Source organism: Ranitomeya variabilis, chromosome 3 (genome assembly GCF_051348905.1).
Source record: "Ranitomeya variabilis isolate aRanVar5 chromosome 3, aRanVar5.hap1, whole genome shotgun sequence".
NCBI classification, from domain to species: Eukaryota; Metazoa; Chordata; class Amphibia; order Anura; family Dendrobatidae; genus Ranitomeya; species Ranitomeya variabilis.
In genome coordinates, this window is record NC_135234.1 from 676746774 (window position 1) to 676768847 (window position 22074).

At 43.1% G+C, this 22074-nt stretch overlaps 1 protein-coding gene across 1 annotated transcript in view; it reads right to left on the reverse strand.

Moving 5' to 3' along the window:
- Positions 1-14000: 14000 nt before the first annotated feature.
- PRR13 (proline rich 13) overlaps positions 14001-22074 on the reverse strand; it is a 29728-nt gene continuing 21654 nt past the window's right edge. The window contains exons 2-4 of the mRNA XM_077297990.1: positions 20685-20730; positions 18054-18388; positions 14001-14331 (exon numbers count right to left, since the gene is read on the reverse strand). Coding sequence (XP_077154105.1) covers positions 14296-14331; positions 18054-18388; positions 20685-20706 — 393 coding nt within the window. The 5' untranslated portion in view covers positions 20707-20730 and the 3' untranslated portion in view covers positions 14001-14295. The remainder of the gene's footprint in view (positions 14332-18053; positions 18389-20684; positions 20731-22074) is intronic.

Here is a 22074-nt window from a genome sequence, read left to right on the forward strand (position 1 = left end):
CAAATTGAATTACCGGCTTTTATGCTATCTAGCTCTGCATGAAATATATATATATATATATCTCACTGAGATATATATATATATATATATATATATATATATATATATATATATATATACACCTATTCTATGTGTAGACATTTATTCTATCTATTCTATTCTAACCTGTCAGTGTGACTTTACTGTACACCGCACTGAATTACCGGCTTTTCTATAGAACACCGGTAGTTATTTCTCGCAAGTCACACTGATGGTCCGTGTGTAATCCGTATTTTTCTTGCCCACATAGACTGCGATTGGCGGATTTTTTGCACAATACGCTGACAAACGCAGCATGCTGTGATTTTATCAGCCCGTAAAATATGGCTGCGAAATATACGGCAAATAGGAGCTGCCCCATAGAGAATCATTGATCCTTGTGCAATGCGTTGTTTTTGCACCTCTCATACGTCCGTAAAACTCTAGTGTGACGCCGGCCTTACTGACTCAAGATTCAAAGACCAGCCCTGCATGTAATAAAGAGGAGAAAAAGTGCATGCGCAAGTCGGTGAAATGTACTAAACTTACAAGTGCTTCTCACAAAATTATAATATCATTAAAAAGTTAATTTATTTTTTCAGTTCTTCAATACAAAAAGTGAATCTCGTATATAGAGTAATTACAAACAGAGTGATCTATTTCAAGTGTTTATTTCTGTGAATGTTGATGATTATGGCTTAGCGCCAATGAAAATCCAAAAGTCGTTATCTTAGTAAATTAGAATACTTTATAACACCAGCTTGAAAAATTATTTTAAAATCCGAAATGTTGGCCTACTGAAATGTATGTTCAGTAAACGCACTCAATCCTTGGTCGGGGCTCCTTTTGCATCAATTATTGTATCAATGCAGTGTGGCATGGAGGCGATCAGTCTGTGCCACTGCTGAGGTGTTATGGAAGCCCAGGTTGCTTTGATAGCAGCCTTCAGCTCGTCTGCATTGTTGGGTCTGATGTCTCTCATCTCCCTCTTTACAATGCCCCATAGATTCTCTATGAGGTTAAGGTCAGGCGAGTTTGCTGGCCAATCAAGCACAGTGATACTGTTGTTTATAAACAAGGTATTGGTACTTTTGGCAGTGTGGACAGGTGCCAAGTCCTGCTGGAGAATGAAATTTCCATCTCCAAAAAGCTTGTCGGCAGAGGGAATCATGAAGTGCTCTAAAATTTCCTGGTAGACGGCTGCGCTGACTTTGGTCTTGATAAAACACAGTTGACCTACACCAGCAGATGAGATGGCTCCTCAAACCATCACTGATTATTATTCATTTTTATAGCGCCATTTATTCCATAGCGCTTTACATGTGAAAAGTGGCATACATAGACAAGTACAATAAAGATGAGCAATACAAGGCACACACAAGTACAAAAGGAGAGAGGACCCTGCCCACAATGGGTCACAGTCTACAGGGGATGGGTGAGGATACACTAGGAGAGGGTAGAGTTGGTCATGCGGCAGTTCAGTAGACTGAGGATCACTGCAGGTTATAGGTTTTGTGGAAACTTCACACTAGACCTCAAGAAGCTTGGATTGTGGCCTCTCCACACTTCCTCCAGACTCTGGGACCTTGATTTCCAAGTGAAATGCAAAATTTACTTTCACCTGGAAACACCTTGGACCACTGAGCAACAGTCCAGTTCTTTTTCTCCTTGGCCCAGGTAAAACGTTTCTAGCCATGAGTGGCTTGACACAAAGAATGCGACACTTGTAGCCCATGTCCTGGATACGTCAGTGTGTGGTGGCTCTTGAAGCAATGACTCCAGCAACAGTCCACTCCTTGTGAATCCTCACATAAACATTTTTGAATCGCCTTTTATTAACAATCCTTTCAAGGCTGCAGTTATCTCGGTTGCTTGTGCACTTTTTTCTTCCACTCAACTTTCCATTAATATGCTTGGATACAGCACTCTGTGAACAGCCAGCTTAGTTAACAATGACCTTTTGTGGCTTACCCTCCTTGTGGAGTGTGTCAATGACTGCCTTCTGGCAGTCAGTAGTCTTTCCCATGATTGTGGAACCTACTGAGACAGACTAAAGGACCTTTTTAAACACTCAGGAAGCCTTTGCAGGTGTTTTTTGTTAATTATTCTAATTTTCTGAGATAATGACTTTGGATTTTTATTGGCTGTAAGCCATAATCATCAACATTAAGCAAAATAAACACTTGAAATAGATCACTCTGTTTGTAATGACTCTATATAATATACGAGTTTCACTTTTTGTATTGAAGAACTAAAATAAATTAACTTTTTAATGATATTCTAATTTTGTGAGAAGCACCTGTACCTCTGGCCACTGTGGAATGCAACTATTTTCTCTGCGCATGCGAGCTTACTTCAACTATCCCAGCACAAGTTGTGGTCAAGCGCATATATTCTTTACCCATTCACATGCAATGTATTTGGATCTTTACGCCTGCGCATTATTTTTGTTTCGATTACACGCGGCGGCAGTTACCTTGTATTTTGAGTCGGTGACACTCATAATATTCCTTTTTGGCCTTTGTAACGCTAGTGCTCCCTCTGCGCATGCGAGTCTTTTTTGACTCTGTCAGCATGATTTGTGATAAAACGTGTATGTATCATTTGTTTACACGTCATGCACCTATATTCTTTTACATGTACATTGTCCCCTCTCTTGTCATACGCAGCGGCTGCTGCTTTGAATTCCGAGTTGGTGCATTATATTTATGTCTAACTCATTGTTTACCTTCCTTGCGCATACGCTCCCCCCTTTTCTTGACTACCTTAGCACTAGGTGTGACATAGCATACTGACACCTGCGCACGCCTCTGTTACTCCCGGCTGGTGAAACGCATACACCTACTTCCAGTTTCTGTGGAACACACAGAGCTCTCGTGCACATGCGCATCGACCTTGACTGACCCGGCATGATGCTCAAAAGACGCCGCTCACAGGTGTCAACATGACTGGCATTATCTTGACTTTCCCTGACGAAGCTATATGTGATAGCGACACACGTTGGGTCCGGCAGCCACAATTGACTCCACATTTTGGTAAATATGTTTATTATGCATGAAGGCATTTTTGTAGTTTATCTTCACCAGACTCTATATAGGTCTCCCATCCTCTGTGATTCTATAACATTTGTGATATAGCTCAGTGCATTTGGATCTCTTTGTTGCTTTCTACACAGTGATATGCTTACATCTGATATCCTTCTGCAGTGGGTCTGATACTCTTAGGCTACTTTCACACTTCCGTCTTCCAAATCTGCACAGAATCTGTTAAGACGTTGAAATGACGGATCCTGTGCAGATTGTGGAAAACGTGTGCACTGGGCCCATCTTTCTGACGGACCCGTCGAGGCTATGTGCACCTGTTGTGTATGCGTCTTCGCAGCGGTTTTCCGCTGCAAAAACGCATACACAACACAAACCAGGTCAAAAATAATAAAAAAAATCGCAATATCCTCACCTACCGGAGTCCCGCGCAGCGATGCTCCCGGCAGCTAGCGTTCATAGTAATACATTGCGCAATCTCGCAAGTTTTTTTTAATTATTTTTAACATTATATCTTGTTACTATTGATGCTGCATAGGCAGCATCAATAGTAAAAAGAGAAAGAGAGTGAGTGAGAGAGAACTTCCCTGACAGGAAATTCTTCCACGCATGCTCTCTTTGAAAAGGCGGGACCCATCGCTGGATTCCTGCTTTTCACAGGCAGCGACACATCCTGCGCCCATAGGCTACTTTTGCAGCCACATAGGCTACTATTGCAGCCACTGACGGGCAGCGCAGGATGCATCGCTGACCGATTTTCCGACGTGCAGAAAAAACGTTCCTCTGAACGTTTTCTCTGCCCGACGGACTGTTTTTTTTATGCAGGATCCAGTGAAAGACGGATGAAACGGATGGCCGGCCGTCACAATCTGCAAATTTTTTTTCAGGATCCTGCATTCTCAAAAAATGACAGATTGTGACGGGAGCTGAAAGACGGAAGTGTGAAAGAGGCCTTACACCGTAGGGTGTCAGTATTGACCATTACACTATTCTATATTGTATCCTGCAATTCTTTCACATTATATATTTTCATATTCGGATTCTATTGGATGGTAGTCTCTATTATTGTATTATAACCTCATGCACGACCTCTTTATTATTATTCACTTGTCACATCTGATTTGTTGTTTACCTATAATTATTACTGCTATTTATGATATTATTTCTTATTGTGCCTGCCTATTTTGTGAATTTTTCATGTGTCTATGTTGTAAATGTTTTTAACTTGTTTTTTTGGCACTCATGTTTTCAATAAAGTCGTTTTAGTCATACTTCTAGGTGTGTGCACTTGTCACGACCCAACAGGGGTCGGTCCAGCAGATGGGACAACACACACACAATGAGGTGGTAAAGGGGAGAGGAAGGCCCTAATAATATTGAACAAGGGATCGGACACCTCCTGAGCTCCAACCTGAGCCTGTCCATGCACTCCCCTAATGCCCTAAGCAGGTCCTTCCCTCTGCCCTTGTCCCTGTCACCTCACAATGCCCTGGCTAGTGCGCTAGCCTCACCATTGCAGATAGTACAAACACAGGGGATAGTGACAAGCACGAAACAGACAAGGTAAATACACAAAACCTAGCTCCAGACTCCGCAGCCAAGCTTCACACTGCAGAGGATATGGAAACAGGACCCAGAGAGCTGCAACTGCAAAGCTGATCTACATAGAAAACTCTATCACCAAAAGTCAGCTGATGTGTCAGGTGAATATTTAAAGGATGGTGGGAGTGGTCACCACCCACATCAGCTGACCAGCAAACATAGCAGCTGCCAGCAAGGAAACTGATATTAACCCTTGCTTAAATGTTTTTAAAAAGAATAATATAAAAGAAAAAGTGAGCCTCACACATAGGCAAAAAATAATTAAAAGTGCACCATACAAAAATTGTACAGTGACCAAAATGAAATATAGGAAAAACATAAATGTTTTAAAACAATATAAAAACATACAATATCAATTATAAGGGCCACAACTGAAAATAACAACTAAAGTGCACATGTGCCAGAGTAAACAAAGTGCCTTAAGAATATATTAAAAGTGCACAGTGCATTGTGCTCAAAAATGCCAACAGATAAAAATAGTGGGGTATACCTTTAAGAACGGCTGGATCTCGGCATCGCGCATATTTGAGCACAATCCACTTTTGAGCCCTGGCGTCTTTACCATCAGAAGTAATCCAGAGAGCAGGGTGAGTTGGCACCCCTAGCGTTAAGGAAGGAGCCCCTGGTCCCAAGACGCCCGACAACAGATTTGTGATAGCAGGCTTTTTTGTACATGGACTTCAGGAAAAAGGCTTCCTTTATGGATGACACCCATGCATGCCATTCCACTGCCGTGCATGCCATATTGTTTCATGAGAAACACTCACCCCCGTTTAGCTTTTACTTCGTTAGTTACCCTATTTTTCGGACTACAAGATGCACTTTTTTCCCAAAAAATGTTAGGGGAAAATGGGGGTGCGTCTTATAATTGCAATATACTTACAAATCATGCGGCAGCAGCGGCGGTCCCGATGCAGCCTCCCTTCCCATGCTGGTGCGGCTGTGCTGCGGGCAGGGGCTGTGCTGCGGGGCTGTGGCAGCGGCTCTCTGGGCTTCGTGGGGGCTCCGACGGCATTTCGTCAAAGCCCGGAGGCCCCCCGGGGCGAGATCTCGGCAACAAGATCTGAATCTGAGCGTGCGCCAGCCCGGCGGCCATTTTCCCGGAGCCCATGTTCCCGGAGGCCACCGCAACATGCCATTAACGGATGAGCGGGGGGCCTCCGGGCTTTGACGAAATGCCGTCGGAGCCCTCACGGAGCCCAGAGAGCCTCTGTCACAGCCCTGCAGAACAGCCACTGCCCACAGCACAGCCCCTGCCCCGGAGCACAGCCACTATTCCGGAGCACAGCCACTGCCCCGGAGCACAGCCCCTGTCCTGGAGCACAGCCACTATTCTGGACCACAGCCCCTGCCCCGGAGCACAGCCACTGTTCTGGAGCACAGCCCCTGCCCCGGAGCACAGAGCCTCCACCCCTGCCCAAGCACAGAGCACCGCACCAGCCTGGGATGGGATTTCCTGGAGGCCAACGCACCAGCCTGGACCACCGAAAGTCTCCTGTGACCACTTCTCCACCTGTGCCGATCCCTTCACAGGTAAGCTGAATTCGGACTGTAAGACGTACTCCCATTTGAAACATTTTTTTTTTCCTTATTTTTATTCTGAAAATTTGGGGTGCGTCTTATAGTCCGGTGCGTCTTATAGTCCGAAAAATACGGTAACTGCAGTGAACTTGCAGGTCGATTTTCTGCAACTCTTCTCACCAGAAGATGGTCTAGTGTAGGTGTTAACCTACGTGGTTGGCCTGGAAGTCTCTGTCAGATGGTTAAAGTCTGCAGTCCTGTCTGCTGGACACCTATTCAATGGATAATTACCTACCTGTGGTTAAATTCTTATTAATTAGAATTTTGCAGTCTAAACTAACTTAGCTTCTAATGCAACAATTTTTTATTCCTTACGTCCATGGTCTTACAGCAATTTTGAGTTAATGGTCAAAATGCAATGTCCCCAGTTCACTAGATCCTATCCTGTGTCAATAGTTCTACTGCCCCCATACCAGGCGATATCCAATGTCTCCCAACTTTTGGTTGGCCCACAGCTTTTGTATCTCCCACAGATATAGTCTGCAGTCACAGCCCATGCTCCCCCATACGATGGATATCACAACTGTAGCACATGTATCCAACTGCAGCCAGCAATTTCCTCGTCAGTGTCCTAAGTAAGCTAAGCCGCCCCCTGGAATTGAGCCCGGCCCTAGGGAACCCCCATTTGCAAAGCTAACTGCACTGGTGTAGGCATTTTCCTTAGGCCGAGCCCCATCACCTGAGATTGCATGTGACACCCCTTGTAGTGATGGTTCAACTGGGTCTACTATCCCCATCCACAGAATGGGACTAGTGATTGAGAGAACAGTGGTTTGAGGCCCCTGAGACACTAACGAGAGTAAGGGTACTGTCTCACAGTGGCACTTTGGTCGCTACGACGGTACGATCCGTGACGTTCCAGCGATATCCATACGATATCGCTGTGTCTGACACGCTACTGCGATCAGGGACCCCGCTGAGAATCGTATGTCGTAGCAGATCGTTTGAAACTTTATTTTGTCGCTGGATCACCCGCTGTCATCGCTGGATCGGTGCGTGTGACACCGATCCAGCGATGTGTTCGCTTGTAACCAGGGTAAACATCGGGTTACTAAGCGCAGGGCCGCACTTAGTAACCCGATGTTTACCCTGGTTACCATTGTAAATGTAAAAAAAAACCACTACATACTCACCTTCTGATGTCTGTCACGTCCCTCGCCGTCAGCTTCCCGCACTGACTGTGAGCGCCGGCCGTAAAGTAAAAGCAGAGCACAGCGGTGACGTCACCGCTGTGCTGTGCTTTACGGCCGGCACTGACACAGTCAGTGCGGGAAGCTGACGGCGAGGGACGTGAGTCACCGGAATGTGAGTATGTAGTGTTTTTTTTTTACATTTACAATGGTAAATCGTTAAGTGTAACAGTACCCTAATGGAATGATTGTTTTACCTGATTACTAATCTTGTGTCTGGCCTTATGTATGCATAAGATCTAGCCCGCACTTCTTCCTCTGCCTACTATCACTGAATGGAAACATTGATGCCTGACACTGAACTGACGAGCAAGCAAATCTCTTAATAAAACACAATAAAATTGACATAACCAGTGCTTCGTGCTGGAATAAATCTGCATCCCTTAGGGCCGTGGATTCCACTCTATGTACATTAGTCCAATAATCTTTAGATCAAGGCCTGCTGCTCACTCTACCTGTCAGAGGTGCTTGAAGCTGGACACCACAGTGTGTTTGGAGTGCTTGATGGGAGAATACTTAACGGAGGCATTGTGGAAACCCCTGGGACAATGACAAGCTAATTGACTCATCTGTAAGTGTGTACATTTATAGATATTATACTAGTGAGCTCTGTCAGTAGTTTCTATTGTATGAAATACTGTATTGTATCTTTGCTTTAATTTCAGATTTGTCCTAACTTCTTATTGTTCACCACTACTCAGCATAATAGGATCAGTGGCTAATGGCTTAGCTAATGGGAAAGGATTAAGTATCACAGGCACCAATAAGGATAAATGGGGAGATGTGTGCAGCGTATTGGATTTCAGAAATTGGTCTTGATAGGTGGCAGACATGCAATATTAATCAGGAGAGTATGTTTGTTTCTAGAGGCCGGCTCAATTTACAGTATGCAACATAATTATTGTCTGCAACTGTTCTGCTCATCTGATGGCTGCATAAATTATATATATATATTTATATAAACATATATAAAAGATAGTTGTGAACTGCACAATCAGTCTGACGAAAGTCATCTCGTCCATTTCCCTCATAATTATAGGGAGATACGCTACCATCAGACACTTATACCAACTTAAGTCCAAGCACAGCAAAAGATTAAAAGAGGTTATCTAGTATTACAGGTTTTTATTTTTGTTAGTCATGGTTTGTTATAAAATAACAAATGGAGGCATACTTACTTATTGTCACCTCCATGGACCCAGCAGAGGCAACCCGATTGGCTGCATGGTTCAGGTGATTGGAAAAGCCCGTCATTCAAAAAGAATAAAATAATGTGGTTGATTACATTTAATTATTTATTTAATCTTTTCCCAACCAGGGCTGTGGAGTTGGTAAGCCAAACCTCCAACTCCTCAATTTCCATGACACAGACTCCACCAAAATGGGCTCTGACTCCGACTCCACAGCCCTGCCAGTGCTGTGGAGTTGGTAAGTCAAACCTCCAACTCCACCAAAATGGGTTCCAACTCCACAGCTGTTCCCAACATTGCTTTTTATGTGCAGAGGTAAACTGTCATTTTGGGAGCCAGCTCTGATCATTGCAGTATAACCCTTAGAAACCGCAATTGATAGTGATTGCTACAGTTATTATTATTATTCATTTTTATAGCGCCATTTATTCCATGGCGCTTTACATGTGAAATACGGGGCAAATATAGACAAATACATTAAACATGAGCAAAAAACAAGGCACACGGGTACATAAGGAGGGAGGACCCTGCCCGCGAGGGCTCACAATCTGCAGGGGATGGGATTAAGTGATTAGACCAGGGGCCCTCAACTTGTAGCTCAGAGGCCACATTTCTCTCGCGGTGCCATGAATTGTGGCTCGTGGGTGTCTGCTAGCTTGGTGCAATTGCTCCAGGTCTAGTAAATAGGTATGAAGAGCAGGTCTCAAAATGGTGAATTTTGTGAGTAGCCCTGCACACAAGAGCCGATCTGGATGCACATATACTCGTCTTAGGGATTTAGAGATAATTTAAGTATGGAGACAGGATGATAGCACCTGTAATTGCAGGTTCTCAATCACCTAATCAAGTTAACAATGCAATTATTTTTTTTTCCTTATGTTCATGGTCTTACAGCAATTTCTGGTAGATGGTCACAATGCAATGTCCCCAGTCCACAAGATCTAATCCTGGAGCCAATAGTTCCACTACCCCCGTACCAGGCAACATCCACTGTCTCAGAACTGTTGTTTGTCCCACAGCTTTTGTATCTCCTGCCGGTATAGTCTGCAGTCGCAGCCCATGCTCCTCCAAATGACAGATATCACGACTGCAGAACGTGTATCCAACTCCGGCCGGAAATAACCCATTTCCTCATCAGTATCCTAAATAACCCAAGCCCCCCAGAATTGAGCCCGGTCTTCGTGAACCACCCCCTCCTCCCAAGCTAACTGTGGGCTGGTGGAGGTATTTTCCTCAGGTCGAGTTCCATCACACGAGACTGTATGTGAGACCCCCTGTGGTAAAGGCTGCACTGTGTCTACTATCCCCATCCACAAAACGGGACTAGTGACTGGGAGAACAGTGGTTTGAGGCCCCTGAAACACTAATGAGTGTAATGTAATGATAGCTTTACCAGATTATTAATCGCGTCTTGCCTTATGTATGCATAATATCCAGCCCGCACATCTTACGCTGCTTACCGTCACTGAATGGAAATATTGATTCCTGACACTGAATTCACAAGCAAGCAAATCTTTAATAAAACACAACAATCAGATCAACATATTGGTTTTCTGTACTCGAAAAACTCTGCATCCCTTAGAGCCGTGGATTCCATTCCACGTGCATTGGTCCAATAGTCTTTAGAACAAGGCCAGCATCTCACACTACCTGTCAGAGGAGGTGCTTGAAGCTGGACGCCACAGTGTGTTGGGAGTGCTTGATGGGAGAATACTTAATGGGAGTATTGTGGGAAGCCCTGGATCTTCCTATACTGCTTCGGGGTGATTTATGTGGAAAAGCTTCGATTATCATTCTACTCGTAATGTGGGCTTTGGTTGCCATTAGTGTGAGGAGGGCGGAAGCTGGATGTGGCTTGCAACCCTCTCTCAGAACCGAATGTGGCACTTAAGGTCAGAAAGGTTGACAAACACTGGATTACACAAAGGAGGGGCCTCCGTTACATTATTGATTTCCCACATCATGATTGCAGAGAAGAGCACACTGCTCAGTATACAGTGATGGTGACTGTAATAACTCCCCTGCCCACTGATTGGCAGCCTGCAGAGCACACACACTGCAGAGCTGTCAGTCATTGTGCCAAGGGAGTGATTATAATGATCTCACTGTACAGAGAGCGGGGACTCTGTAATTCCCTGCACTATCCCAATGACTAGAATCGAGCAGAGGCAGGAAGAAGAAAACTTCATTTTCTTCCCACAGCCACTGCTCCAGTAAGCCGACTAACTAGGATTTGGAACCTATTTATCAGAATATTATCATTTTATCTGCAGGTAAATCGCTTTACTGGATGAGACAGGTTCTCTTTAATCCTGTTCTGTCCGGTACTTAGGATAGGTCAGTATCGGTTGGTGAGATTCAACATCCGTCACCCACATGATCCACTGTGAAAGGATCCAACGGCGGCCAACTGTGAACATTAAACAGAGGTGTATGGCGCAGCTCTGTCCAATGTGTAGCAGTCGCTGAGCAGTACTGTACATCAGCTGCTAGTCAAGAGAATATAAACTGATCCAGAGTACCTGGCCTACAGAGGCAATAACCAAGAATAAAGTCTTGGTATTCTTCTTTAGATTAGAAATAGGGATGAGCGAATAGCTTCGGATAACTCCTTATCCAAATAGCTATAGCGCTTACGGAAGAAGCTGCATCGGGATCCCGGATACCTGGTGCTCCCGATAATCAGCTGTTCGGCACCACAGCTGCATGTGTCACGGCTGTGAGAGTCACAACACATGCATGGAGAGCCAAACAGTCACACAGCCGCCGTGACACATACAGCTGGACAGCTGATTATCGGGAGCGCTCCAGGTATCCGGGATCCCGATGCAGCTATTCGCTAAGTGCTATAGCTATTCAGATAAAGAGTTATCCGAAGATACTCGATCATCCCTAATTAGAACGCTCAAGCAGTATTGGAGACATATAATGGCAATAAAAAGTAATGTATGCCCATTTTCATGCAATTTACAAGGGAAAATTTTCCGACACACAATAAAGAGAACAAGTCGGATATTTTGTGACTTGCTTGTAATGGTCACAGCACTTTGCGTGTAACAATGCAACATCATCCACCTGCATTATACCGCAATGTAGAAGACGAGACAAAGATGCCAGTGACATAATTTGGCAAGTCAATTAACATAAAAGTGTTATATCAATATTCCATCTTATCCTTGCATCCCCGGACGAGAAGAACAGGGAGCAATAAGCAAATACGGTGTAACTGTAACAGGTGCCAGTTTGTGGCAGCAGATCAGTATGAAAGCATTACATGCATATTTCAGAAATGGTGGCTATGCTGACGTGCCTTGCTACGTGATAAACGGTAAAACTGGAAGTGCTGGTCAGGTTGCATTTGCCCAGTACCTTGCAGGTTGATATGGCACCTCATTACTTGTATTATGTGAAGATGTATAGTCACAGCATAGGGCAATCTTTGGCCATGGAAACTGTAGCACCCAAGTCGAAATGTAGCTTCAGACTAAAGGATAATTCAGATGTTAGTAGTATGAGTGCGATCTGTGTTTTTTCACAGATAGCACTTAATAACCTATGAGTTATGGGGTAGTTCAAATGTCTGCACAAAAGCACAGATATATGCGTGGTATTGATCAGATTCTCTGATGAAAATTGTTGATGTATGTCTATAGGGCAAGGAAAAAAAATAATTATATGTTATATATAAGGCAACAACTGTTGGCACAATTATTTGAAAATGTAAGAAACACAAGATGACTGTCAATCTTCCTCGCTCCTGGGTTCTATGCGTAATCTCGCCTTGTGGGGTAAGGATGATTTTGAGAAAGGTCAAGAATCAGCCCAGGACAACAGTCTCAAACATTACCGTTAGTAACACACTATACGGTCATGGATTAAAATCTTGCAGGGCATGCAAATTCGCCCTGCTCACACCAGCACATGTCCAGGCCCGTTTGAAGCTTGCCATTGACCACCTGGAAGATCCAGAGAAAGTATGGGAGAAAGTCATGTGGTCAGATAAGACCAAAATAGAACTTTTTGGTATGAACTCCACTCGCCATGTTTGGACGAAGAAGAAGGATGAGTACACCCAAAACAACACAGTTCCAACCATGAAGCATGATGGGAGAAACATACTTTGGGTGTTTTTCTGAAAGGGGACGGCACCGTATTGAAAGAAGGATGGATGTATCATATATTGCGAGATTTTAGCCAACACTCTCTTTCCCTCAGTAAGAGCTTTGAAGATGGGTCATAGCTGGATCTTCCAGCATGTCAATGACCCGAAACACACAGCCAGGGCCACTAAGGAGTGGCTCCATAAGAAGCATTTAAAGGTCCTGGAGTGACCTAGACAGTCTCCAGGTCTAAACTAAAACAAAACAAAAAAGAAATCACTGATGTGTGAATGAGCCCTAAATCTAATAACGAGTCTCAGATGGAAAATCTGATTTTACTGTTGGCTTGAAAACTATGATGCCCCAATCCTATGCTGCATTAGAATCTGCCTGATCTGATAGCTATGTCTACTTTTGCCACCAATGCCCTTTTCTTAGGCCGGGGTCACACTTGCGAGTGCAATTCGAGAAACTTGCTTGAGTCTCTTGCATCAATACCCGGCACTGCCGCCAGCACTCGGGACAGGAGCGTTCAGCTGCATAGAAATACAAGCAGCCGCACGCTCTGGTCCCGAGTGCCGGATACTAATGCGAGTTCTTCGCATTGCACTCGCAAGAGTGACTCTTAGCCATCTGATCACCAAGGACAAGAATAAAAATTAAGACTTTTATCCCCATTATTACTGGGCTCATTTATCTTTTCATAGAAATGTTCTTCTCGGTCATCTTTACAATTCTAACAAAGGCGCTCAAGATAATGATCTACCAATTGACATATGTCCAGAGCTCAAAAGGCTGTATCAAGTGTCACCGTCCATGCTTTATGGATAGAATATACAAGATGCTGACAATTCCGTGCTCCTCCAAAATCGGGCAAGGGAATCACAGAGTTCAGAAGAGTTGCATACATTATTCAGGGCTATAAAACTATGCGTTTCGTGGACGTCCTGTCCACTTCCTCAGGTACAGAGCCAATGGCTATGACCTATCCAGAATTTCTTGAAGATCCTTCGCGGGTCCGGTGCCATCTGTAGCCCTCCTCTCAAACTTACTATATGTGTTGTGCATACTCACAATGTGTAAAAGGTGAGAATTTTACCTTGCAGTAAACGAATTGTTATTTTGGTAACTGGGCTATTGCGCCCCTCTCTTTACCATTTCTCGTCCATGCTTTAGTCACACATAACACTGAGTGAAATGAGCACCTGACTTTATAATAAAAAAAAAAAAAAAGTAAGTCTCGTGGGTTTTGGATTATTAATGAAGGTTAATCATATAGCAAATTAAAACTTTATTTTTAGAAGCAAGTTTTGGAATCAAGTCTCTCTCACAACGATGATATATATATATATATATATATATATATATACACACATATATAAATATATATCACAGCAGGAATGTCTTATCGCTCTTGCAGAGAACACGTCAGGAACAATTACAATCATCCAGGATAATAACATATAAGACACTTGGGTCTGCAGCAGGCTCCTCTTCCATGACAATTTGTGCATGCTACACTTTGGTGCAGGGGATTAATCCTGAGGACTTTTCCATTTATTGGGAAAGGGATTTAGTCGCTGCTGGAGGAAGACGAGGATGAATATCCCTGGAGAAAAGACAGAAAAAAAAAAAAAGAGTCAGCGTTAAGCTGGGTGCAGACAGCTGTATTGAAAAACGGGCTAGTAGCATCTGCAAATTGTGACTGGCACCATGTGCAGCACTGTGCACTCGTCTGCATCACAGACAGTGCCAGAGCCGCCTTTACTTTACATACATTATAATAGTCTACAAATCTAAATAGTCTCAAATAAGAGTGCATCCTCCACTTATATCTGACCTATGTGCAGTCCTAGGTGCTCACACACTGAAGATACGCTCCTCTGAACAAGACCTGATACAGTGCAGTTACCTCTAGGATAAAAGAAGATTTATTAACCCGTCTGTGGGTATTTGTACTTCTATGTGTGGATACATATCCTTATTCATGGAAAAAGAACCCTAATATTCTTGGGTTTCCAGCAGTTGGACCCTCACAAATCAGTCCCTTATGGTATCAAATATATACCGTACACCAATAATACACTAATTTATTGATCCATGGTGGCTCAGTGGCTGCACTTTTTACTTAAGCTTTGGGGAAAGGTAGGGGGATATTCACATTATTTTTGGATGGGTGAAAAAAAAAATTTTCAAAAAAGGTTTTATTGTAGAACTGAGTAAAACAGAACATTCCCAGTACTAGATTTAAAAAAAAAAAAAAAAAGTGAGAGCTTTTCCTAATTGTTTGAAACTGAATCGCAGTCCTTTCACATGGATAGGTAAGAAAAGCTTTGGAAAAGCTCACATTTATAATTTGTTTCTATAGTATTGGAAATTTTCCGTTTTATTCAATAACAAATAATTAAAACAATTTAAATCCAAAAAAACAACATTACCGTTGCCTATTGCTACCACCGAGCAGGAGTGGTTTTTCATCCGAGCTGAGGATTTGCTGACTACTTCAATGTGGGTCAGCTGGATCACACTTTTATTCTTGTAGTCCCCTTGTGCCTGCCAGGGTTTCTCTCAGAAGCTAAATTTTGCTTCCTATGAAAATGACTCAAGTGTGTGTCCAGGAGAGATAGGCAAATTAGCCTCAACTGGAACAGACCTTGATGCCAGTTGTCAGATCTGATGCACATAACTACCGAATATATTGGTGCTATAACAATACATCTATAACAATGGCTACCTTTCACCAATATGTGGTTCCTCTAGACTCCCAAAGGGCAGGCAAAGGAGTATTAAAGCAAACTTGTCATCAGGATTTTGCCAAGTACCGTGTCAGTTTGGCGCTGATATACCGATTAAAATGATACCCAGGTTGAAGAAATCAGTCTTGTGGTTTTTGTGTAATCAGTGCTAGAAGTTTTGAGTTTATGAGATGCTCGTGCTCTGTGGTGGCCTGTGGGTGGGTCTGTTTTTTCGTGCTCTGGCCTCGTCATCATTCTGGCTTAAATGATAGGTCACTGAACCTTCAGTGAGCTGCCCTCTATCTATTTTGTAAAAAAATGATGTAAATTATGTATTTTGCAAAAAGAATAAATAAATAATGGCTTGCTACTGCGCATGCGCCGTCATTTTGCTTAAGCCAATTTTTTATTTTTTTCTCTTAGGGCAACACATGTGTAGTAGCATCTCACGGCAAGCGATGCTCTTAATCTGCGCAAGCCCCACTCACTGGGGGCGAGGTTTGTGCAGACTGAAATCATCGCTTGCCAGGAGAAGCTACTAAGCTAAAAAAAAAAGGATCCAGCCACAGTCCCGCCCCGAAACACGAGAATCTCATCAACTCAAAATTTCTAACACTGATTACACAAGAACAACATGGATTTCTTCATCCCAGGAATCATTTTAATCAGTGTAACAATGACAACATGAAAAAGCCTAAAGTTTCCTTAGCAAAATCCTAATGACAGGTTCACTTTAATGAGAGCAACTAAAAGATTGAAGCATAGCCAGCCAGAATTATCTTCTGAAAAACTCCCACAGGGGTTGTAATAGCTACTATTTCCTTTTATCAATTTGGAAAAAATTGTAGAGAGTGTTATTACTAATGACCTGGTTTTTATTGACTGACAATTCATTCAATGCTTTTCACCTAATAATGCCTAAATGCATTTACAGAAAAAGGGACCAAGCCTATAATGTTTAAAAGGATTATCCGGGACTTTGGCAATTTTTACATATGGGCCTAAGAATGTACTAGCACGTATTTGCTAACTACAGTACCTGCCTGTTCGGCCCAGTGATGATCTCTGCAAACCCACAGCGGTCATGGACCAGTGATTCTCCTGCTTCGTTTCACCCTACGTCAACAGAACAGCTTTTTCTTTCCAGTCTGCTCTGTTGACGCAGTGTTAGTGCTGAGGTCATGCAGATTTACAGCCAGCTCCCCGCAGTTTGGTAGCGGGGAGCCAGCTGTCAATAAGCATGACATCAACAAAGCAGAGGGTAAAAGAAGCTGCTTTGTCGATATGACGTCACCGAAAGCAGGAGAATCGGTAGCAGGAGAATCGCTAGCAAGAGCAGTTGATTTCCGATCTGAGCCGGCAGAGACCATCGCTGGGAAGAACAGATAGTAGTTTGCAATTACCTGCCAGTAAGATCTTAAGCCCAAGTGAAAGGAAAAGCCAAAGTCTCGGATAACGTCCTGTAATGTAAATAACAGAAGAAATTGTTACGTGAAAGTATATTTCATCTTGATCTTAAAAGCAAGTACTGCACGAGACTGCACACACCACAGGGGCAGACACTGCAGTCTTTGAAGAAATATATTACAAAAACAAATGATTTAAGTAAGAGGTCATGTTCTGTGGACTGATTGCCACATTCTATCAAGATTTCAGACTATTTAGCAAACTGTTAGGCAAGTATCGTCCTACATTAAGCAGGGGCTAATGTCAATGCAATAAAGTGAAGGTTTGGGAGGCTGCGTGATGGGTAATAAAGACCTGTGATTATCCGGCCTCATCTCATTCTGGTGCTTATTGCACTTGTTGCTTAAAAAATGTAAATTTGTCTAATTGTCAATTCAGGGATTGTTTAAGTTTTCAGTTGTGATATCACTGGCTACCAGCACCTCCAAATACGCTTGTTGCACTGGATTGGTCTTAGAGCCAGATCAGAAAACGTTGCCCGACCCGGCTATGGATTCTAGACTGGTCCATCGAGTGCACATCTTTACACCGGTTGTATCTGTCTCAGGCTTGAAACCAAAATCGGTCGGACCCGACCCAGGTAAAAAAAAAAAAAAAAAAAAACAGCCCAAGATGAATATATGCATTTCATATATGTGTATCCAATACTCACCCTCGCATGCTTGTGTGCCTTCTTCATCTTTTTTCTCATCTTTTTATCCATAAGATACCCAGCCATGCCTGGTAGGAAAGGTCCAGAATGTGGAGGAGGGTACCCAGGTTGCACAGGATAACATGGGTGTCCTATAGGATATCCAGGCTGACCAGGAGGATACGCAGGTTGACCTGGGGGGTATACTGGTTGTCCTGATGGATAATCAGGCTGCAGGTAAATTAAACACTGACTGAGAACTTTTCCCATTGATTATGGCTGAACGCTGATGGACCTGGCATGGGAGGAGGGGGGAACATTTTGCGATCTGCTTACTGGCAACAGACCCTTAATGTTATACTGCAAATACCATGGAACAGAGAAACACCAGTGTAACAAAGCATAAAACATGTAGAAACTGTCACTGACCACTGGGATATACTACAGCCTGAATAAGATGCTGTATATATCACAGTGCAAAATACATCAGATACTCACCTTCCCGTACCCATGCCCATGCTTGTTTGCCTTGTGTGCCTTCTTCATTTTCTTTCTCATCTTTTTATCCATAGGATAACCAGGCATCATTGGGTTCACTGGATACCCGGGCACACCTGGTGGGTAAGGACCAGAATGTGGAGGAGGGTAACCGGGTTGCCCAGGATAAGATGGGTGTCCTGCAGGATATCCAGGCCCACCAGGAGGGTACGCAGGCTGACCTGGGGGATAGACTGGTTGGCCTGCTGGATAACCAGGCTGTAGGGGTGGAACTGGAGGGTGTGCAGGATTAGTGGATGGTGGATATGCTGGATTAGGTGGGTAAGCAGGTTGTCCTGTTTAGGAATTGAAAAAATAATTAAAATTAGACAAAATGAATTATGAAAAGATGATTGCCTAGATGAGAATCTCCTACCAATTCATCATTCACCTCTTGTTAGAAAGGAAATCAGGGTTACATATCCCTAAATCGGCTTCTATTAACTAGTTTGGCACCCTATTTAGATGTATTGGTCATAGAGAAGTATAGGAAAATCCCCCTGGAAGAAAGATGTCCTAAGGGTGGCTTTTCCACTCAAGAAAGCAAGAACATACCTCAAACTCTAACATCACATAGACATGATGTGAATCTACCCTGCACATTGTGGCTTTTCTCCCTTCGGAGCGTCGTTTTCTCCTGCCTGGTTGGACAACATCTCATCCAGAGGCTCACACCAGATTGGTGTCACAAAACATAATGCTCAAATCACTTTATGGCGGGTGTAATTTCTTGTACCCAGATATGGGGACTGGAGGGTCATAGTGGTGGAGGTGGTCCCGATGGTAGGGGCTCAGGATACAGGTATTGTACTTGGGCTCAGTATCGTAGGGCTTCTAGAAAGAAGCCACTGGCTATGGATTTTTTTAAGAAAAAAAAAAAGGGGTATTGGTAACTACTTGCTCAGTGTAGAAACTACTTTCACAGTGAGCATAGTGTATAGAGACACTGTATACAGTCATTCCCAATTATTAATCTTTGATAGACAACCAGTTTAAAAGGAAAAGTCCTATTAATACATTATTACTCCCATGGGCTTTCTATACATAAAAATAAAATTAGCTATTTTACCGCAGCTTCACCGCTGTGTCGGTCTTCGGTGACTGGTTACAGTGGCGATAATCGTGCATGTGACAGATACCGACAATTAAGGAGTATAACTTATTTTATTACTTTTATGTACAGCAAGCAGATGGATTTCTCATTAATACATTTTTAACTCTTAACTATTTCAGGAGTAGTCATGATTTATAGTAAGCCATCAATATGATAATTATACTGCCGGGAGTCAGACACAAACCAATCTAATACTGATCAGCTACCCCAAGGATAGGCCGTGACAACCACTTGGAAGGGGTTTTCCATCAGTACCACTGAATCCCATCTGCTTGCTCTACATAAATGTAATAAGATCAGCTATACTCACTGACCTGTGCTTCAATGCCGGCTCTCCACTTTCGCAGTGTTAACGTAAGGACTACAGCATACCTGACTGCTGCAGCAAATCACTTGTCTCAGTGCTGATGCCAATGTAGATGGAACAAGCTACTGAGCCCAGTGATTGGCTGCAGGGGTCACTTGAGCTGTTGTCTTAAATGTTGTCGCTCTGGCCTGTCAAAGACCAGGAGCAGCAGTGGAGAGCCAGCAATGAAGTAGTGGTCAATGAGTATAGCTTATTAATTTTATGTAGAGCCAGCCAACAGGTGTTACAAAAATGTATTCATGGGAAAACTCCCTAAGGTAGGAGATCAATATTTGCCAAATGTTTTTTTTCAATTAAGTAGTACTGAGCTGAAGTGCTAGGGACATCCCACTACCAAAAGTGAAGCATTGTGCCTAAAGGGGATGCGGTGCTTGGTGGAACGGCACAGCCCTTCAGGCATTGGACCGGCAACAGTGCTAAGAATCAGCCAAATCAGTTGAAGGCTACTACAGTAATTTACTGCCACGGACAACCCTCATATAATAAACTAGTAAATGTTATTCAACCTCCATTTCTCTAGAGTCCAGAGTGCTATAAACTCTTCACCAAGAAAGTTTCTGAAGTTGCTCCTAGTAAGGTTACAGGAGGAGAGTAGCCGAGAAGGCAGCACTCACCGATCCTTAAAATGGTTTGTCCTTTATTCAGTCACAATATAAAACCTTCATGGCTCGGGGGGGGGGGGTGAACATAGGAGTGTGCAGGCCCTGACAACGGCCGTTTCGCACTGGTATAGCGCTTCTACGTAGAAGCGTGAAACAGCCGTCGTCAGAGCCTGCACACTCCTATCTTCACACACCCCCGAGTCATGAAGGTTTTATATTGTGACTGAATAAAGGACAAACCATTTTAAGGATCGGTGAGTGCTGCCTTCTCTTTGTTACATGGACTGCATTTCAATGTTTTTTCAGAGGAGCACCCAAGATCCGGAGGCTAAGCTTCAATGAGCACACTGCGTGTTAGGTATTATGATCCAGTGAAGTCGGTGGTGCTGCCTACTATTTATCTTTTGACAGACGCCAATAATGTATTATATATTACAGATGGGATCAAGAAAAAAAAGTCTCTACCAAAAGATCTGTGGATTATTACATACGGACAGCAGGCTACATACCCGGAGCGTTAGGATTCCACATGGTTTTTCTTGCAGATGAGTCTTACTAGACAAACAAGAAAACAAAACAAGATAATTATAGCAGAAATACTTTATTTTCAGTCATGTATCTTGCAAGACGCTGGAAGCCCTATCAGGTTACAACAGCTATGCCTAGTGTGTGTCATAAGGCTATCCTTTACCCCAATGGCTAAAAGAAAGATTAGGGCCTTAAATATGATACAATATATGGTCACTATAAGTATAAAGAGGACAGATGATCGCCTGCTGAGCACATTATTGGCCTGGTATCTGTTATATTACTTCAGTTAAGCTGCATTTATACTCAAAGATTATTGTGAACGAGCGTCCATAGGAATGCCCATTTCATGATAATCTTGAGGGGTAAACAGGCTGCTAATCACCCAATGCAGAGGAAAAAGCTCATTCATCAGCAAAAGTAATCTTTTGTGTTGCGCAAAAGAATCACTCGGCAGCACATTGTCCTGTATAAACAGGACTTGTGCTACCGAGAATAATGGCAGCCTGTGCTCACTGAGCCATCTGTTATAGATCGTTCAGTGCGCATTGATAACTGTGTGATATCTGTGGCCTGCCTGTGTAAACAGGTTATTAAGCAACTGTCAATCGGTAATTAGGGCAGCACACTGGCTCAGTGGGTAGCACTACAGCCTTGCAGAGCTGAGTCCTGGGTTCAAACCCCACCAAGGACAACATCTGCAAAGAGTTTGTATGTTCTCTCCGTGTGTGAGTGGGTTTCCTCCGGGTTCTCCTGTTTCCTCCCACATTCCAAAGACATACTGATAGGGAATTTAGATTGTGAGCCCTGTCAGGGGACAGCGATGATAATGTGTGCAAACTGTAAAGCGCTGCGGAATATGTTAGCGCTATATAAAAATAAAGATTATATTATTCACCAGTAACTTTTGCCCCACCCCCACCAGAAAAAACAAACACCTTTTCTTATGTTACAAATACATGTAGATTTTGGCAAAAGTAGCACTTGTTTTTGTTTGCCTTTATTTAAAGTTGTTAACTTTGAAGACCACATTCGATGTTTTCTTTTATTTATTATTAATTGTCTTTATTGAACATTTTATATTTCTTAAAGCAAAAATGAGTATCAGTTAAATGATGATGAATGATGATTAGTATTATGCTCCAGTCTCTCGGTCAGGGTTCTGTAAATATGGCATTACTATGTGACCTCTGTATCTACATTTTATAAAGAAAGGTGAAAGTTGTAAAGTAAAAAAAAAAAAAAAAAAAGTTAAATAAGTCACAACAAAAACCAAGGCGCGTCCCCAACCCCCAGTAGCGTAGCTAATAGGGGGAAAGAGGGGGCGGTGGCCCCACCTGGAGCTCCGCTACTGTAACTATCAGCGTGCAC